The sequence below is a fragment of the Calypte anna genome, chromosome 5A (assembly GCF_003957555.1).
Source record: "Calypte anna isolate BGI_N300 chromosome 5A, bCalAnn1_v1.p, whole genome shotgun sequence".
Lineage (NCBI taxonomy): Eukaryota > Metazoa > Chordata > Aves > Apodiformes > Trochilidae > Calypte > Calypte anna.
This window is the reverse complement of record NC_044251.1, coordinates 26,670,414-26,690,983: the sequence shown is the minus strand read 5'-3', so window position 1 is coordinate 26,690,983 and position 20,570 is coordinate 26,670,414. Positions and strand designations below refer to the sequence as shown.

At 36.3% G+C, this 20,570-nt stretch overlaps 1 protein-coding gene across 2 annotated transcripts in view; it reads left to right on the top strand.

Moving 5' to 3' along the window:
• TTC7B (tetratricopeptide repeat domain 7B) overlaps positions 1-20,570 on the top strand; it is a 110,494-nt gene that overhangs the window by 57,338 nt on the left and 32,586 nt on the right. Inside the window, exons 16-19 of one of the 2 annotated variants that reach the window (XM_030451559.1) lie at positions 4,872-4,988; positions 9,010-9,107; positions 12,502-12,660; positions 19,458-19,598. In XM_030451559.1, the coding sequence (XP_030307419.1) occupies positions 4,872-4,988; positions 9,010-9,107; positions 12,502-12,660; positions 19,458-19,598 (515 nt within the window). The remainder of the gene's footprint in view (positions 1-4,871; positions 4,989-9,009; positions 9,108-12,501; positions 12,661-19,457; positions 19,599-20,570) is intronic. The other variant, XM_030451560.1, reaches the window with a different exon arrangement.

Genomic DNA, 20,570 nt, shown 5'->3' with positions numbered 1-20,570 from the left:
TTCTTCCTGTAGGTTAAATTTTTGCAGTTGTGCTGTTTTGTGTTCTGATGATTATAAAGATGTTTTGGACATGAATACTATGAAGCTGTAAGCTTTCTGTAGCATTTGTTAAAGGCACAGCTGTCAAAACTTCAAAACTATAAATGCTCATATTAATAATTTGAAGCCAGGAGGATAAATTTTTAGCCCCTGAGTTTCTATGTATCAGAAACTGCTAAATTTGTTATAGTTTTTCTACTAACGCAGCTTTATAGACAGCTTGCCTTCCAGAGGACATCCGATCTTCACAAAAACACAGCAAAAAGTGGAGAAACCATTGTAGCAGTTGCAGTCTTCATTAAGACTGTATTTTCATTCTAAGTTTGCATGGATCCTTGATTTGTTTCTAGCCATTGTTGTTTATATCATGCTTTACTAAGCTCTCCCTAATACTGGTGACTTCGTATGCTGATGTTAGCATTTGTAATCGGGTCATCTCCAAATGTCCTTTCTGATAAGAACATCACTTACTTGCTGACAGTAAGGCACACACTATTGTCTTTTAGTTATATGTTGCACTGTTGAACTGTAGCCAGTTTTCATCATATAATTATATTCAATTGCCTGTTTTCTGGCATTCTTATTTGCTTCTTGGTCAGTTATTTCTTTGATGCATTGCCACATTTGAGTGCAAAGGCTGTATTTGTTCCCATAGCTATATGCTGGGATTTTTAAGAAGAAATCCAGCTTGAGAGCTATTAAGCTGTGCCGAACAAATTCTTTGGAAAGTTTCCTACTGGGCTGCTCAAGGATCTTTTCATTAGGAGAGTACATTACATGTAAATTAGGGTCCTGTTGGATTCTAGCAACATTCCCAATTGAAGGGTCTTAAAGCAATCAGCCCCACTTCGGCCTTTTAAAAGAAGCTACAAATGTTCACACAGTAAACTGTTTGTCCAAATTCTGGACTTAGAATGAAGTAAACTCTGGGAACTCTATCATTTTCTTTTATTTTGACCTTTTTCTTCTAAACAATTTTTAAAAATGTATTAAAAATAGGTGTGAAAATGTCCCCATATAGAACCCATGGAAAATACTGCATGCAGCTTTATAAATGCAAACTTTCCTATGCAAAAATATTTTTGGTTTAGTGTGGATAATCACACACCAGTATACATTTTTTTCCCTGTAAGATAAAATTGGCTATCCTTTCTTTATTTGAATGATCAGTATTTTTCCATCATACTTTGTTCAGTATTAGTATTTTGAGAAACCTGCAACTATCCAATCTCCTTGACTTCTGTACTGCATAAGAGACAGGGATGATGTTACACGCAAACCAGGTGCCTCCAAAAACATCAAATTCTGATGTGTTGCTTTAGTTCTTACAAGTATATTTGTCTTCTGCTATCTTGTCCTTGAAGCCTGCACTGGTAGTCCAGGTTCCTACATTTCCTACTGTTTTGTACATAGATTTGAATAATTTCCTAGTAGTCAAGTCCCCTCCCTTTCTATCTCCTGCTCAACTGTTTTTTTAGCTTTTGCATGCTGAATCTTAGTGACTTAATGACCTCGTGCCTCCTCTCCTCCACAGCATTCTGTCAATTCTTAAATGCTGAAGGCTGCTAATATAAATTCAGTCTATCTATACAGTGTACATAATGAGGCATATATTTATTATCTTCTTTCTAGAATGACTTGTAAATTTAGTGTTTCTGAATTTATTACATTCCATGACTTTTGCCAAGTGCTTTATATTGACAGTTTTTTAAAAATAAAACTTTAAGAAGTACTTTCTTCTTTTTACACAAAGAGAAGCTGTAAAGGGATTTTAAGGTGTAGATTTCTGTGATTTTGGGTTTGGATTTTGGTGCCTAAGTCTTGTTGTTTGGGTGGTGTGCATGTGTGTTAAGGATAGAATACATGTAGTAGTGTGAGAGGACAAGGTTGTTATTTGTATTTTTTTCCTTTTCTCTCAAATAAAATGATGGACAGGCTTGGATATTTTTTCTTCCAGTGTTATAGTCACTGTAGAATATCAAGAGGGGACTGCTCTACCAAATGAAATATGACTTTCAATTATCTCTATAGTTTCTTGTATACTGAAATCTGATTTACTTATAGGAAGAAAGCTAAACTAATGTAACCAATTACTCTGTTCTGCATTCCCACAGGACATCAGGTGAGACTCCAAATAGCCTTATTTGCCTCTCTTATTCACAGGTGCTCATTCTACTAAACTAACTCAGCAACCTGCATTTTGTTTCCTCTCTGGTTCCACCAACACAAACCTTGTATAATTAAGATGGTGTGAACAGTTTTTAAATTTACATGCTGGGTAGTTTCTGCACTAAAAACACCAAAGCTTTAGCTACTGTAACTTGCTGAGACACTTGATGTCATCTCTTATTCTTGAGAAAACCCTCTGGCAGTTTGCAGTTACTATGACCATCCCCCTACGATTACCAGCCTTGAAGTTTGCATTTGGGATGAGAAAGTTCTGAGTTTTCACACATGCCCACCCTCTACACCCTTCTCAGTCTTCCCACACAAACCATCTGACCAATCACATACATTTTTCACTTAGAATGATTAAGGTTGCACTGTAATAGAATGCCTAAGTACACCTGGATTTAAAAACAGAAAGTAGGCTGAGTTTTATATGCACCTTCTCGTCCTGCTTTGTGCTCTTTAATCTTTCAGTTTACTAAAAATGGCTTTTAAATTAGTGTTTTTCCAGCGTATTTTCTGTTCCCAGATGCTGTGACTCCTATAAATGTGCATACCATTGGTCTAGCTCCTTGGTTGTCATACTGCATTTATATTCTTTAATTATCTAGGAAGGTGTCTAAGTTAATCTCTGTGGAGAACTTTCTACTGATACACGGAATGTAAGAGGAATATGCAGTTATCATCTTAGGAGGCCATGCACATTATTGGTCTTGTTGCCATTAGAAACATCAACTTTGAAATCAGAATTAATTTATAGTGGCTTCCAGCAAACATGTTTGTTGCCATTATGAATAGTTGAGTGCATGTTTGATGAGTGAAGTGCTTTCTTCAGGCTGCAACCTGTAAATGCTCAAAATTCAAGTAAAACATTAATTTTAGTCCCTTCTGATGGCAACATTATGTAGAGTGGAGCTACATTTTCTTGTAGACCTTACCAGTGCCAACTACCTGCTATGAATGTATGTGGTCTAGTGGTATCTTTTTCAGTATAGTCTCTTCCTTTTCCTCTAATAGAAGTTGGTATTATAGGGAAGTAACTTGCCTCACAGAATCACAGAATCAGCCAGGTTGGAAAGGACCTCTGAGATCATCAAGTCCAACCCCTGATCCCCTTACCACTGTGGTTACCAGACCATGGCACTGAGTGGCACATCAGTCTCTTTTTGCAGCCCATTCTAATGCCTGATAACCTCTGTTAAGATTTTTTTCCTAATATCTAACCTAAACCCCTGGCAGAGCTTAAGTCCATGCTCTTGCCTTACTGGTAGCTACTTGGGAGAGGAGACCTTACTACTACTTAGTAGTACTACTACTTACTGGTAGCTACTTGGCTCTACCCTCCTTTCAGGGAGTTGTAGAGAGTGATGAGGTCTCCCCTGAGCCTTCTGTTCTCCAGACTGAACAGCCCCAGCTCCCTCAGCCCTTCCTCACAGGACTTGTGCTGGATCCCTTCACAGCCTCCTTGCTCTTCACTGGACCCGCTCCAGCACCTCGATATCCTTCCTGAACTGAGGGGCCCAGAACTGGACACAGTACTCGAGGTGTGGCCTCACCAGGGCTGAGTATAGGGGCAGAATCACTTCCTTGGACCTGCTGGCCACACTGTTCCTGATACAGGCCAGGATGCCATTGGCCTTCTTGGCCACCTGGGCACACTGCTGGCTCATGTTCAGCTTCCTGTCAATCCAGACTCCCAGGTCCCTTTCTGACTGGCTGCTCTCCAGCCATTCTGTCCCCAGCCTGTAGCGCTGCATGGGGTTGTTGTGGCCAAAGTGCAGGACCCGGCACTTGGCCTTGTTGAACCTCATCCCACTGGAATCAGCCCAACTCTCCAGTCTGTCCAGGTCCCTGTGCAGAGCCCTCCTGCCTTCCAGCTGATCCGCACTCCCCCCCCCAGCTTAGTGTCATCTGCAAATTTGCTGATGATGGACTCAATCCCCTCATCTAAATCATCAATGAAGATATTGAACAGAACTGGGCCCAACACTGATCCCTGGGGGACACCACCAGTGAGCGGCCTCCAGTTGGATCAGCACCATTCAGCACCACTCTCTGGTGGCCTCGAGCAGTACCTAACCCAGCGCAGAGTGCCCCTGTCTGAGCCGTGGGCTGACAGCTTTTTCAGGAGACTGCTATGGGAGATGCCAGCTCGTCCTCCAGCTCCCTCATCACCCTGGGGTGGATCCCATCTGGTCCCATAGGCTTGTGAGGATCCAAGTAGCTCAGCAGGCCAACTCAGTACTGAGTTGCTTTCTTTTGTGAGTTGCATGTAAGATAAGTATCATCTGAGCCAGCGCATGGAAAACACTCATAAAAGTAGTAGAGATTTTATTTAGTGAAGGTGTCTGTTCTTGTTTCAGCATATAAAGGAGTGTTTTTAGTGATCCTGCTGATTTCATTAAGCTATATTGTCTTGCTTAACTTTAAAATTTTAAAAATCCTCTTAACTATTGTTTTTATCCAGTTGAAAAGCAACTTACCGTCTTGTAAAAAGCACTGCTACTTTGATGTTAGATATTTTACTTTCTTGTACTTAATGAAATAATTATTTAAACTGTCTTTGAAGTTATGTTTTCTCAAGTTGTGATGTGATGTTGGCTATCTTTAAAAATGTTTTCCTTGAATCTCTTTTCTTTCAATTTCCCTTCCCTTTTCACTAGATTACTGTTTACAAAAGTCAAACTGGAGTCCCTTTGCAGAGGCCCAGATGAAGCACTCCTTACCTGTAAGCACATGCTCCAGATTTGGAAGTCCTGCTACAATCTCACTAACCCAAGGTATGGTGCTGCAGAGTTCTAGGCTGCTGGGTACCTTGCTCAGTAGCATTTTAGGGCAATATTAGGCCAGCAGTCCTGCTTTTGCTTGGTCTGGCATTTTGTAAAGACAAACTAATCCTCTAGGAATCTGGAGACTGGGCTGCAAAGATACCAGTTGATGGACATGCAGAAACTACCCAGAGTTCAATGAAGTAAGGTACAGGAAAGCTAATAAACTCTTCTATGATGGGTACTGCTTGGGTAACTGCCATTTTCCTTAATGGGTCAGTATTGACTTGATTTATTTTTCCCCCCAAGTCTGGGCTATAGAGCCTTCTATATTCACAGGTGGAGATTGCTGTAGTGGAAATTTAGTTCAAGGACTTACAGCTAGTCCTCCTTCATTTTATTTAGTGATAATTAAGACTATAGAAACAGCAGGGATCACATGGATAAATATTTGCTTTCAAAGTCAGCATTTTTTTAAAAGGAGATCTTGCTTGTGAGCCTATTTAGGTTCTTCCGAAGTACTAGGAAGTATTTGGGTAAGCTGATCTAGTCCTATTTGAGTATGCAAAAGTCTTTAGTCAAGGTCCTTTGCCATATATATTTAGATAAGCTGTGAAATTAACAGAAATTACAGTTTGCAGAAATCCATGCTCGTATGTGTGTATGGCAGCACATTTATCAAATACCTGAAATAGAGGACAAGCAGAATTTTCTTCTGCTTTCTCCTTAATTGGTTGTTAGAAAGGTTGACAGTTTCTGGAGAAGAGATACTGCAGCAGAAGAGCTTTGTACCAGGAGGCATCAGATCCCTGCATAGCTATACAGTGAATATTGCTTTTATTTAGTTTGATCTCTGTTACGTGTGCACATGCACCTCTTTAAGAAGACTGAGAGAGTTGAAATCTAATGGCCAAAGAGGGAAAATAGCTTTCCCTGCCAGCAGGAGAGTGAGCAGTTCAGAGCAGGAAGGTTTGGAGGATGTGTCAAGAAAAGCCTGGGAAGGGAGCAGAGTCAGAAGGGGCTGTGGAGCAGGGAGCAGGACTCAGGGTATAGAAAGCAAGTACATGAGCAGCCAGAAAGGTTTGAGTTGAATTATTTTCAGCTGAGAGTCACTGAACTAGTAGCAAGAACTTGGAAGAGATTTCACTTCCAACTTAGTGGTTTATTTTAGTTGGCTGATTTTGTGTGTGGTGACAGGGGTTTAAGAGTTTATTGCCAGAATGCACGGCTGTACAGAATAATAAAAATTTATGTGTAGGCTTAATTTCAGCGAGGTTTTGCACATACTCCAGCACATGTTTTCACCTTCCATCTCTGCTGTTACATCTTCTACGCAGATCAAGGTCTAATCATGGCTTGCCGTGACTTTTTGTTACTGTTTTTGTGCTAAAAGCTACTGTGCCATGTTAAGCACATTAAGTAATACTTTCCTTCAGAGATCAACACTGACTGTGAATACTTACTCTTTGGCTGTGTCAGCTTCAAACAGCAGTGTTTACTAACTCCAATGTTACCATTGTCAAGAGTGGAAAAATTAACAAGGACTACTTTGCATCTGATAGTTTTTACTGCTTTTTTTTTATTTTGACATTTAGAGATTTTCTTAAAGTTCTGGTTTCTGGTAACAAAATAAAATAAGGAATGGAATGGGAAGGAACTGTGGCTAAGTGTCATGATGGAAGGAGACAGGCTTCGTGAATCACACATTCAGAATATATCCAACAGTGCAATACAGATCTTTCTTTGGATGGCCCATGAGCAATTCAAGGGCTGAATGACTTCATGCTGTAACACAAAGATCCAGATCTGTCTGACTGGGATGTTCTATTCGCCCCACAGCATTCCAGATATAGTGAAGAATGGTGATGCTGGATTGTTGTTAAAACTTAAATTGTCCAACCTCTATAATATTAACACACATTTCATTTTGTTGAAAAGCACTATTTGAAAATCATCTCTCCCACTAGAAATAAAGCTTTTTAAAAAGTAGTCATTTATGCCAATAATTAAGGGACTTTTAATAATTTGAAGCATTCTTAGACTGTTGTTTTTTCATATATTTAAATACCCTTTATGCTTATATGAGACAACTTTTCTGATTTAAATATAAAACTAATGAGATAAGAACTCTTTTCTGATTAGATGAATTTTATATGAAATGTTTCTTCTGGCAGTTAATTAGATTTTCTTGAGTAAACTTGGGTTCTATGTCTTCAGTAATCTTTTAATAATGAAAATAAATTACGTTTAATTAGATGTACCTCACCAAATAAGCGCTAAATGAAACATTGTGCCTTACCTTTGTTTAGCTAATTTAGAACAATTTTCTTTTGTCTTTAATCAGCATACAAATTATTTCCTCATAAGATAGTTAATATGACATAATTTATACTGAGGTGCAAGGCTTGGAAGGTTTAAGTGCTTAACTTCAGCCTGCTGCTTGCAGTTCATTAGAAGAGAATTCACTTACTTTCCAGTTCTTAGTTTCCATTAGGAAAACTGAACAAACCACAATGCCAGTGTTGTGCTTAGAAGATACTTAACACTAAGTCCATCTCTCCTTGTCAGCAGCATTTGGCATGGCATTTCTTGTGGATTGAGAAAGTAATTAATACAGCAGTTACCAGGAAATACACACCAAGGGATGTAACAACTATAGCTGATTGTGTGCGTCCCAGAAGGTTCCCTGCTGTTTCCTGTGGATTGCTATAAGGGCACCATTTTGTAAGGAAATCAGTCATGCAAAAAATGTTAGGATAATGCAAAATTTTGGTTTTATCATTTTAGTAACAGCTGTACAAAGAGAGAAAGGTCCTTCACTGGTTTTTAAAGTGAGCAGCTATGGGGAGTTGCTGAAAGGCTTCTTGCCCTTCTCTCAGTTCAAATTCAGAAGAATGGGATTTAAAATTCAGATAAATATAAAGATGCACTGTACCCCAGTTTTGCAGTTTAGATTTAAGTCTTTCAGGTTTTACTTCAAACTAGGAATTTTAGGGATATTTTTCCTTTCCATGAGCATTAGACAAAATTTTGCACTTTTCTACCAGCCAAAAGCTTAACTCTTTTCAAGTTTATGGGGTGTTTCTTTGAAAAATGAGGTTTTAAAAAAGTATTAATTGATAGTAAATAGTACCAGACTTATAATCCTAAAACTGAAATTCATATATTAATCTTAGAACGTTAAGGATGTAGAGCCCATATGTGCTTCTTCACACTTCCCTGTCAGCATCTCAATACTTACTTCATCTTAAGGAGAAAGAGCACTTAGTTCTTCAGTTCCTGTTCTTCTGCTGAATCTTTAATAGTGATTTTAGGAGCAATTCCTTTTCCAGTAAGTACATCAACAAAAAGCCTGAGAGACAGATACCAGTTATAACTAAAGTAGATAAAAGCCTTGTTTGTCCACAGGAGCAATTGGTGAAAACTGCTGTCACTGAGTAGGCTCCTGAGGTGTTGGGAGTGTTCAAAATGATACTGCTGCACAGTTGGGATCAAATTAGGGATCACATTAGATAGCTAATAAGTGTATGTAAACAGGAACCAAACCCAAATGCTCTAGAGATAAACGTGATTCCTTTTTCTGGGAAATTATTTGTGGTATCTTTACCCAATATTAAATGTTCCGAGTTCAGTGTTTTTCAGTCTGTGGAAAGTATTGATTTTCAAACTTTTTCCATCTCTGCTTACTCTGAGAGCTGTACCTCATATTATATAAAAGTGTAAGGTCTAATAAATCCTTTCTGTGAAGCTGTTAGCTATGAAGCAAATTAAAGCCTGCATTCCCTTCATGCTTCTATTAATTATGAAAACAGAATTGCTGAAGTAAATATGGATTTAATTTTGTTCAGCTTAATTCTGGTTTAATGCATCTGGCTTAGTGCAATGTGAGTGGTTAGTGGTGCTTAGTACTAAATTTATTCATCACAAGAACTTTTACAGCAAGAACCTTTGTGGGAGGAGGGCACTATGTAACTTCTATCTCAGTATATAATTTCATATTTTAATAGCTTACAATTTCTATACTTCACTGCAGTGATTCTGGACGTGGGAGCAGCCTGTTAGACAGAGCCATTGCTGACAGACGACAGCTTAATACAATTACATTACCAGATTTCAGTGATCCTGAAACAGGTAAGAACTGCATTTGGACAATAAGACAGGTAAAATGGGCTGGTTACAGATAGATTTAGCTCTTTTTTTGGTTGTTTTATTTTCCAACGTGAGATTATGTAATATGAGAATATTTTAATTGTTGTCATATAGGTGGAAATAGACATCATGCAATGATTCTATTTTACTTATGAAGTACTTGCTGACCATGTTGCCTGTAAATTAAAATATCTACGTTATTGATCTTGCTGAGCTAAGTGGTATTTCCTTATGCAAGGGCTAAAACTTGGCATGCTGAACTAGACTGTTTGCCAAAGTCCAATGCTTTTCTGTCAATTCAATATTTGCACATATTTTCCTTTTAAAAGGTAAATCCGAAAAATTTCAGAAAACTTTAAATCTCAAAAAACCTGAAGAAATAGTTGCTAGCTAAATTAATTAAAATAGCTAAAATATATTAAAATATAGTTATGTGTGAACTGGTTTCCTGTAGACATAGTTTTGACATTATATGCAAAATGTATTTATGACATTGTTTATACTGTGATTTTTTTTATATACATATCGAAAACTGTTGCACACAGGGGCACTGCATAAAAGCTAAGATTGTTTCATATCAGTAAATATGTTATTTGCCTAATTTAGTATATTCAGTTACCACAATTTAATTTCATATGCCTTAAAAGTCATATAACCAAAAAGCAGGTGAGCCCCACATTCTATGAAAATTGCAGAAGGAATGACCATGATGATGCTAGTTCCAAAAACCTTTACGATATGTTACTTGCATTCTAAATATTGGGAGTTTTCTGTTTCCTGGGTTTTGTCTAAAAATTGTAGCAAGCTTTTCCTGGCACCTTTAGCTGTGAATTTCTGCTTAATCACACTTCATCACAAACAGCTTATGGGAAAGCTTGCCAGTCTATGAATTAGAATACACTGACCCATAAGTTTACACATTGAAATGTGTAATCTATCTCTTTGTTTAATATCAGAATTGTGTGGTAGAGAAAAATCCTGTTTATATCAATTTTACATCTGAAAGCTAAATTTGGATTCACTATTAATTCAATTTTGAAGCTATGTAAGTAAATAGAAAGTGTTCCCTGGCTGCTATAGCTGCAGTTCGCATTACAAAGATAGGTTCCAAAGAATTTCAATATGGCATGGCCTGGATGTGGATATGCCCCGAATGTGAAATTTTCTGTCTTCTTGCATTCACACAATTAAAATGTGTAATATATTATATTATTCTATAGTGACCACTCCATATTCTAGTCTAGCTCATTGTTTCAGTTTAAGGACATAACTAGATTTTAAAGATTTTATAGGCATACATAGACATAGATAATTCATTACATGCTTTCCAAAAAAATGCTTGTGATGGGTGGTGTTTTGAGAGGGTTTTTGTGTTAGGTTGTAGTATTTTCTTTATTTGTTTTTCACCCATGGGGACACAAAGCTCTTGTGATATCCTATTTTATATTTGCCAGCACTTCAAAGCATAAGGAATTGGTGCTTTTTGAAGAATACATATTCAGTGTCTTTAAGTAAAGATGAAACCTTATTTAAAACAGTGAGCTTTTCAAGAAGCTTACCTCTAATTCAAATCCTGCAACCAATATCTTGATCTAGATTTTTATAAAAGTTCTGATTTGTCTTTTTTTTTTTTAATTTCAGCTGTCTTTACTAGAATCTCAAATTTTAGGTTTACTGTGAAGGAGAACAAGATGGGAAATTGAAAATAAGGGGTTTCTTTTTGATTGTTTTTCTTATAAAAGGTACTTTTGGAGGATAGAATGAGATGGGTTGGGCTGGGTCTTTTTTGGGGTGGTTTTGGGGGGTTGAGTTTGTTTTGGTTTTTTGGGGTTTCTTGGTTGTTAATTTTAGCAGAGGAAACCTTATTGCAATACCAGTACAAAAATTCTGTTGACTAAAGCTTTGTTGTCTACTGTATCTGTACAGTAGTATACATTTAGAAGTGTTGTCAAAAATTCTTCATCCATAGGATTATATTAAATATTTCCAGAAATCCAAAGTTTACATCTAGTCTCAGAATAAGAGAAATTAAGCTTGTAGTGCTTAAGTGAGGAAACTCTAAGCAGATGGTTAAAAAAAACATTGTACACAAAAGGGAGATGATAGAAACAAGCTGAAAGCTCATGTGAAAGTTATGTGGATCACTTGTGTTCAGAAATGCAGAAGGAGTTTAGCATAAAAATAAATAAACAAGTGTTAAAATAGATGTACATAGGAAAGGCATTGTGGAATATCCTTTTAATACAGAAATGTTTGCTCCCCTCCTCTTTAAACAGGATAATGCTACCATGTGTATGCATTTATGTGTGTGCGTAGACATAAACATGGGGAAATTTTCCCTTCCTAATTTTGCTTGCCTCCTATGATGATGATTCCCTTTGCCTGTCTAATCTGAGTTTGGCCAATTCAAGTACTAAAAATGAGAGCTAAAATTCAAATCTGAAGTCTGATGTACTTGCAATATAAATTTTAAACTCCTTTGAAAAACAAAACAACAATAAACAAACAAAAAACCCTCAAGAAACATCTAGATGCAGTGAGCGTAAAGGATTCATTTTCTTAGATGTGTCAATAAAGCAGAAGTCGGAATTTGGGAAAAAAAATTCTTAAAAACTAGTTTTATAGAGAGCTCTTATCAGTCCCTTAATCAGAAAAGATTAAATGATTCAAGTTTATATTTGTGTAACCTTTGAAGTATAAAAAGAATGTATTGTAGATTTGTTACAAGGCTAGATTATTAATTCTAATGCCCTGATCAGTATTTGGCAAGTCTACTTTATGTTTGCCTTCTATTTCAGCTGGTTTGCCATGCCTGGCATGCACCCGTATTTGCATATATTGATGAAGGAAGTGTAAATATGGAGGCAAAAAAAATTTGATCAGTCACTGAAGTAAGATATATCACAGGGAGGCAGGCACATGTCATTTCTAAAGGTAGATATATGCAAATCACTTGAGACTCAGTTGGCTATTTTGGTTAAGGTAAGTTGCACTCCATCTTTTTAAAAACAGAAAAAAAGTGTTGCATATTGGTTGTGGTCCACTGAGTTTGTCATAGAAATAAGCAATAGTAGCTGAGTTTTAAACTTTGCTCTTTATTTCACCTTAAATATATTTTACAAATGTTTGCATTAGAACAACGGGAAAAGGTCTGTAATTTGTGTTTTGAATCTATATGAATACATGGTATTTCTTCTTATGTTGCTTTCAGAAGAATTTGTATTCATTTTATGTAGAAGCCATTTCCGTCTTACTGGATGATGAAATAAATGCTTTTCATTTTTTTTTTCCTCCGTGAGTCCATTATACCCTGTTGGATCTTTTTTTCTTTCCCAGCCCCCCACACCCTTATCATTCTCTTTGTTTCGCTTTTTAGCCTCTGATACTTCCTCATCTTCTCTCTCAAGAACAGAGTCTCCTCTCCAACTGTTTGTATCTTCTCATCTTCCTCATCCTAAACCAGATACCTTTGTCTGGCCCCATGCAGCCTCTCCACACTGTGACCAAGTTCCTGAGCCCTGTACACCTCCTCACTGTAAATTTGTTTTCTATTCCTGATGGGCGTGTTAGTTTGTGCTGTATTTTTCTGATAATCTTCATAACTGGTAAACCCTGTTTAAACAGTGTGAGAGTATCAGTGAAATCTGGCCTTTCGGATGCGCTTCATTAAAGGCTGAATGGGTTTTAAGAGTTTCATCAGCATAGACTCTTTTATTGATCCCAAAAGAGGTAAAATTACAGACATACTCTAAACTCATGACTATGACAGAAAATGATAGGTGTTTGGTAAAAGGCATTATTGGCCAAGACTGCTTCATAGTATTTACTGCTGTAAATTGTTTCAATTGCTGGCATCTTTTGCCTAACAATTCTGTTCCTTTCATGGAATTTCTTGCTTATCTCTGCTGTTTTTAATGACTTAATTTCAGAAAGCCTCTAGCTAATTGCATCCCAAATCTTCCCTGAAAACTCACGGGAAGGAAAAACTTACCTAAATATCAGTGTGTATTTTCATATTGAAGGTAGGGCTTATTGGAATGATTAAGAGGTATTAGAACAGTGAAAACCAGCATTATGCTGTTTCAAGTCAAGACCAGTTCTGCTCATTGAAATTATGCCAATTTAAACATGCTATGCCACCAATCCCTGTGTTGTTTGAATACAGACTGTACTGTAATGCTGCTAAAATATTTCAGGTTAACAGTGTAAAATCAACCTCATTTTCCAGCCGTTTTTTTTAACTCATTTTCATTTCTCTTACATCGTCCTTCACTCATAGCTGTATTCATAGCAGTGTTTTTATCAATGCATTTTCTGTAATTCAGTCTTAAGAAAAACATTTTTGACACTTAGTTGTTCACTGATAGTATGTCAAAGATGTTAATTCCTAAGAAAATCTAGAAGATAAATCTAGAGTATTAGTAAACGCACTTGTTGAAATAGCTGACATAAGACTGGAGTTTTGTAAACACTAGCTCAAATATAAGCCTGTAGCTGGAAATTAAGGAAAAGACTTTCTTTAGACTCTAGGAAATATGTATATTACAGAAATTTAACTAGTTGTAGTTTGACTTTTTTCTTGAAGCATTTGAATAGCTGATTAATTGCTATTACAGGTTTGAGTGTTTTTGTCTTGAACTCACTTAGGCCTACTCTGTAAACAGTACATCCCAGTTACCATTAAATTACTTCTTTGCAGAGCTACAAGTTAATAAGAACACACTTAAAAATGAAGGCAAACAAAGAATGCCTGAGTTCAAGCATGGGTTCCATTATATAAAGCCCAAGTTTCCCATTTCCAGGCTCCTGGGGATTGGAACTTTTGCCATATGCATGAGAACCAGTGGAATCATGAATAAAACCCAAACCAACAGATATTGAAGTCCTGTGTATAGTGTAAATAATAAATGAAAGTTCAAGCTCTCTGTCTTTGAGTAAGCATAAGTTTGCCTAGATGCTTAGAGCTTGTTAGTTATAGTTACTAGGGCTGAAAATCTCATGTTTCATTTCTCACACAGTTCCATGTCTCTTAGAGTGAAAGAAACAAAACCTGCTTGGTATTACTGACTTGACATCCAATTTGTGCTGTACAGGAACATGATTTTAGAGGTGTAGCAAGGGCTCTATGGAAATATTTATTGCAAACTGTAATCTTACGTAATTTTTTTATCATTTGAAACCCTATAAACCTAATTTACATCTTGAAAGCTTTCTTGGAGTTCCTGGTTTATATATATAGACATAATTTTTTTTCTCCTTCTTTCTTTGGATTTTAATTTGTATTTTGATTTGTTCAAAGGCAATCCATCTGATGCTCACTTTCATGGTTTTTACTCCCTTTTTTCGGTTTGTAAGTAGTATTCACTGTGCAGCTCTTTTAGTGTCTTAAAGATTTAAATCACCTTTGCCTTTACCACAAAACATATGTTTTGCCCATCAGTAGTGGAAGTCTAGTCTGTAAAAGAAGGCTGATGCTCTTTTGCCCATTCAGTCACCTCAAGGGTGGTAATCAAATGAGATCTGACTGCACTCAACTAACACTTGCATTTAATAATTAAAGAGGCAGTATTCCTTTCTAAAGGACTGCAAGTAAAGATATATTAGGAAGGTCTTGTATAACATAGTGGCCAGCTGCCAGCATGTCATATTAGAGAAGATTTTATGCCCCTGCTGTTACTAAGGAGTATGTTAGTGCAGAATGCAGCATTGCAACTGCTGTCATGAATCATAGTAAACTATTGCTTTCTCTTGTGGTAAAAATTTTTCTTGTAGAATAAATATCTTAAGAGTACACTTCAAAATAATGAAATCATTAAAATAAGCTACATAAGAGAGAATAAAGGAATATAAATCAATAAAAATAATTGCTGCTTTACTCAGGATTGAAATAACATTCTTTTTCTCTAACTGGTTACACTATAAATCTGTGTATTTAGCCTTGATTAGGAAATTTTTCATTGATTATTTTACCGTTTCATAGATTTTAATGAGGTAGTACAAGAGACAAATTTGATGGAGGAAAGAGAAGGAAGCTACATAAACCAGCATGTTTTATATATCCTGTGAATAAGCACTGAAAATCTTTTTCCACTTTCTGAGGGGATGTTCTACAGATAATACTGTCCATACCTGACTACTGATATCTCCATGCATAACTTTATACCAAAACATAAGATAGCTTTTTAATTTGTGACTGTGAAAGGTGTCTCAGACAATTAATTTTACAAGAAAAATCGTTAATTTTGGCTAAACCTGCCAATCTATCTTATCAAATGCATTACATCAGTGATATATTAGTCCTGCAGAAGGTACTGCCTCTTTGTATCATGCAATTGCTTTCTTTAGCACAGAGTTCTCTGTGTGTCACACTGCTCATGTCCTTACTGACAGCTTTATGTGCATGTAAGTCATGCGGTTTTCCCCCTTTTCTCCTGCATGAACATTGCTGTTAAAGCATTTTTTCTTTATGTAAATGTGGAATCATTGAAAATGTGATTAATGTAAGACTGTTTAGTAATATTCTCTTAAATCCAAAAGTGCTTTTGTCAGTTGATGTAATCATGTTTCATGAAGGGTGACAGTGAATCCTTGACATGTGTAGAAGGAAAATTGTATGAATGTAGCAAAGTGATTTTTTTTTTTTCTTCTAGCCTAGGCACCAACTAAGTGCTGGTAAGAGTCCATGTTTTCATTCACATTCATTAGGATAACATCTGTTATTTAAGAATTCATTGTGAAATGAGCAAGGAAAGAACTGAAGAAGTCATAACATACTTATTAACTTGTAAATGGTATTTAAAAGATGAGTTTCATGTAGACATTCCTGTAATACTTAACTAAGGAAAAACCTGAAGAAAATGAATGGAACACTTTGTTGTTCACAGAATTTGAACTGTAGGTGGGATTTGGAAAAGAAAGGTTTCTGTGAGATGACAACTTCTTGGTTAAATTGTGTTTATACCTGGCTGTTGGTAGGTTTTCTATTTGGGATTGACTGGGAGCACTGACATAACCACAGGTTGCTGTGGATACTATGTTAGTATGGTGAGTAGAAACTCTGTAAATTGTAGACAAATGTCATTATAGGAAACTTGTGTGGGAGGTTGTACCTTTTTGGTTTAGAAGCATTTTGTTATGACTAAGACCTTCTGTCGTGCTTTGCAGTGTGCAATGTGATGTTGATTCCAGATGTTAATAAGTAATTTAGTAATTTAAGTGGTGAGTGCTAGATTTTGGAAAGACAGTTCCTGTTTCACTGTTGACCCTATTACTATAAACACGCTTCAGAACATAACTAAATAAATGAAAGTGAGTAGCCAGGCTTCAGAGCATTTGAAAAAAGGTATGACTAAGTGAACTGTGACATTAAAGGGAGGGTGTGTTTGTTTTCCTATATGTACTGAACACAGATCAAAGCAGGAAAATTACCATTGCCCTTAGATATTCTCTAGATAAGTCTGGGAAGAGAGAGCAGAGCTTATACCAAAAGAAACAGGATGCCACCAAATAAGTAGCTGTCTGCATAGGGTCTGTGAGACTTTAAGCAGACTTTAATATCTACCCTTTACCCTCAGTCTCAATTTCTCACAAACCACTATGTAACTTTATTGGTTGTAGTTGAAATTACTATATATTTATAATATATAGCTATAAAGATCTGAATCTGGGAGCCCCTGACTTAGAACAAGGAAACTGTTGTTTAAATAAGAAAACAACAGAATAAAATTTGTAGAATGGTCAGGAAGAGCTTTTAGAACACTCGAGACTTCATTAAATGACTTCTGGTTGTCTGCAGAGTGCAAAACTACTGTGTTTTAACAGAAAGAGCCAGAAATGAGTCAGATGACAGCTAATTGTGGCAGTACAGAAACCACGTGTTTTATAGGTTAAATATATAGGTTTTATATATAGGTTAGAGCTGTCAGCATGAATGCAATGTACGTGAAAGATACCTGATTTGGGTGGTGTAAAAAGATTACTGTTTAAAAAAAGAAAAAAAAAGTTGTAAAGATGTGAAAGTGTGATAAAGGAAACAGTGTCTGCTGGACTGAAGGTCATTCCTCCTCCTTTTGGAAACTGTACAGCACTGTGCTTGATATCTCTCTTAATAGCTACTGCAAAGGGGGTTTTTAAAGAAATAAAACTAAACAAAGGAGCCTGGTTATTGATGCTCTTGTGCAGTTTCACAGCATCCTTAAGTTCTCCACATTTTAAATAACAATGAAGCATGAAGAATTTCAGAGGCTGGAATTTCCAAACAGTCCTGCAGAAGATTACATCAAGTTTCTTTGTACTCTACTCAAGAATTTTCTTCAACCTTAAGCTCCAAGTATCCACTTATTTGGGAGGATGCTTAATGGCAGTTTAAATTTAATTGATTATGTAGAATAATCTGCAATCTGAGTTTCTAAAACAGTTAAGTAAGAAAAAAATCTTCTGCCACTTAGAATACTGTCCAGGATAGTAGTTAATTAGCATAGGAAGCACTTGATAACCATTATGTTTTAACTTCAAAGTAGGTGGCACTTCAGCTCATAACTTTATCACAGTGTGGTCTTTTTTTACATAGAAATTGATGTACAAAAAGTTTTAAAAATTTGTTATCATATGTACTTGATGGTTAAATATTATGGGTGTAAATCTAACAGCACATTTTCTACATGAAATTACATGTAGCTTGGCTAGCAGCCAAGCCACAATTCTTTCTTTAAATAATAGAAGGCATAGCCCTTTTTAATAGTAAATTGAGTACTTTTCAGAAGAAAGGAATTAGCTGATATGCGGTGTGACAATGAATTGCACCGTTTCTTCATAAATTCTTCTGGACTGATGATGGGACTCCCTCACTATTAGTCCTTGGAAATCTGACAATGACAGGCTGCATTTATGGAAATGGATCTCAGATAAGAAAAAAGTTTACTTACTATTCGTGCTTATTTATGGTACCTTTGCTATTGTTTTTCTTGGGATATGCTCCACATGCTTCTTGTTTAGACTTCTTTCTTATATTCTGAGGTTAAGCCTTAATGTGAGACATAAATCTTTAGTACATGTTCAGCTCTGCAGGCTGGAGTTTGAGTCATCCCATCAGCCAGTAAAGGAAAGCTAGCTCTATGGCCAGGTACTGCTTCAGATCCTCAGGGCAATTCCTTGTTCACAATGACATATGTAGCGCTCATTATGTCCTGTGCTGCTTTTCCCTTGTTTCTGCCAGGTAAGGGAAACACACTGCACGCATTCAGACAGACTTCTGCTTCCTGCTTGTCTGTGTACCTGGGGAATTTTTCTCCTTTTTTTTGGTCTGCTGGTTTATCTTGTTACACTTAAGAATGTGTGTTTTATATGGGAAATCTCTTCCTGTTAAAATTCTTAGAAAACCTTTGATTTCTTAACTGCTAGTCATGAGGATGAGACTGTGGGGTGCAGCTCAACCTGTACAGGTTTCATTACTTTTTTTTGTGCCATTGTTGATCATAAAAGATATGCTGATGAGCTTAGAAGACTACTCATTTGATCCAATATAAAATATTAATGGTCTTGATTAAAAAATAAATATATATTATCTATATACACTGTCAGTACTTGGCTATCTGGAGTACAGTTACAACTAGATGCTCTCTAGTCATGGAAATATTTTCATCTCCAGTACTTTGAAAGGGTATTATTTGCCAATGAGATTCTAGTCTCACCTGTAAATGCTTACTTTTGAGAGAATTATCCTTTATACTTTATGCTCTGGGAATTTTTTTTATACAAGGGACTCTTTTGCCACAATGCATTTAACTCATCCTTCTTCCCTAGCTAAGGCTTACAGTCAGTGCATACAGTGTGTATTTGTGATGGGGTATGTTGAGATCATCTATATTCTAGTTCTCTTTTTTTGTACTGTCATTGGTCTTAAAATAGTCCTCTAATTGCACTCCATGGAAATACATAGGAATTGCTAACAACAAAGTGCATGCAGCAACCTGAAGATTACAGTATACAGTACCATCACAAACCTTTTTTATTGGATTGTACATTTCCAGGTGAGAGGTATTGAGTTTGATACAGAGTATTCATAGAAGCAACCCAAAAATGTGTCAGGTGTAGTTACCAGTGCTCAGTGAGATTTTGTATTGTGTTTCAGACCAGTATAAAAGCTTTCATAACAAGAAAAATTAACCTGACATTTCAAAATGTTCTCCAAAATGGTAAATGTAAATGAAATTTAAAGGAGTTAATGGTGAAAACTCTTGTGAGAAGGGCGATGATTAAATGTTTTATGCAATGTGTATGTCCTTCATTCTTTCTCTGATGGTGTGATGTTGGGTTTTTTTCCTACTTCTACAGGTTCAGTGCATGCCACATCAATAGCAGCTTCCAGAGTGGAGCAAGCACTGTCTGAGGTTGCTTCATCTCTGCAAAGCAGTGCCCCTAAACAGGGTCCTCTACATCCGTGGATGACTCTGGCTCAAATATGGCTTCATGCAGGTACTGTGAAAGTAAAATTATTTCTTGTTCTTTCCCCTCCCCTTCTTGGTAGCCTAAGGACTTGAAAAATCTGTTTGTTTCATTCAGAAGTTGTTTCCGTTCATCAGATCAAACTTTTTCCAGATGTGTGTGGCACTGAAGCAAGTCAAGAAATAAAAAGCACATTAGAGCTGTTCATTTATTTATGTAAGATAAGGTTATTGGTTTATAATGCAGCTGTTATCAGAGGAGTCATATCTTCTGTAAAACAAAGCAACACTCTCTCCCTTTTCCACGAAGAATTTAGTTTCTGAAGTACCTTGAGTACCATAGATTTTGGAAATTTAGATGCCTTAATTCCATTGCCTGGAAAAAAGCTGTTTGTAAGATTACTGAATATAGAATTTCTTGCAATTAAAAAAGCTTTATCACTGAAAATAAATAACTGTATGTGTGGAAAAAAAGGGTAGTGGTACTATTGAGCAACCTGCTCAATAGGTTACAGCTCTGGTAATGAGATTGCATTCAGTTATCTTCGTTGTAGATCCACTAAGATAGATGACCCAGGACTGCTTTTCTAAATGTGGATAACCTTGTGTGGATTTATTATTATGCTGCTTCAAGCCTCAAGCTAAATTAAGTATCACATGTGGCTGTTGTGTAAAATTTTAACCAGAAAATTATGTTTAAGTGTATTTTTACCCAGTTAAAAATGTATGGTATGCTATTGCTTTTATTGATACTTGCATCAGAAAGGTGTAATTTAGAAATCAGTCAGCAATTGTTCTGCTTTGGTCTGATGACAGACTTTAGCATTTTTCAGTGACATAATTATGTTTTTCTTTATGTTTACATTCAACAAAACAGTGCTGTATTTCCTAGTGTTTTAATTTACCTATTTTGCATCCCATTTTATTGTATTAAAGGCATTCATAATGATAAGGCAATGGCTCACAGTTATTAATTAATGTTTTAGAGAAGAAAAAAAAATTG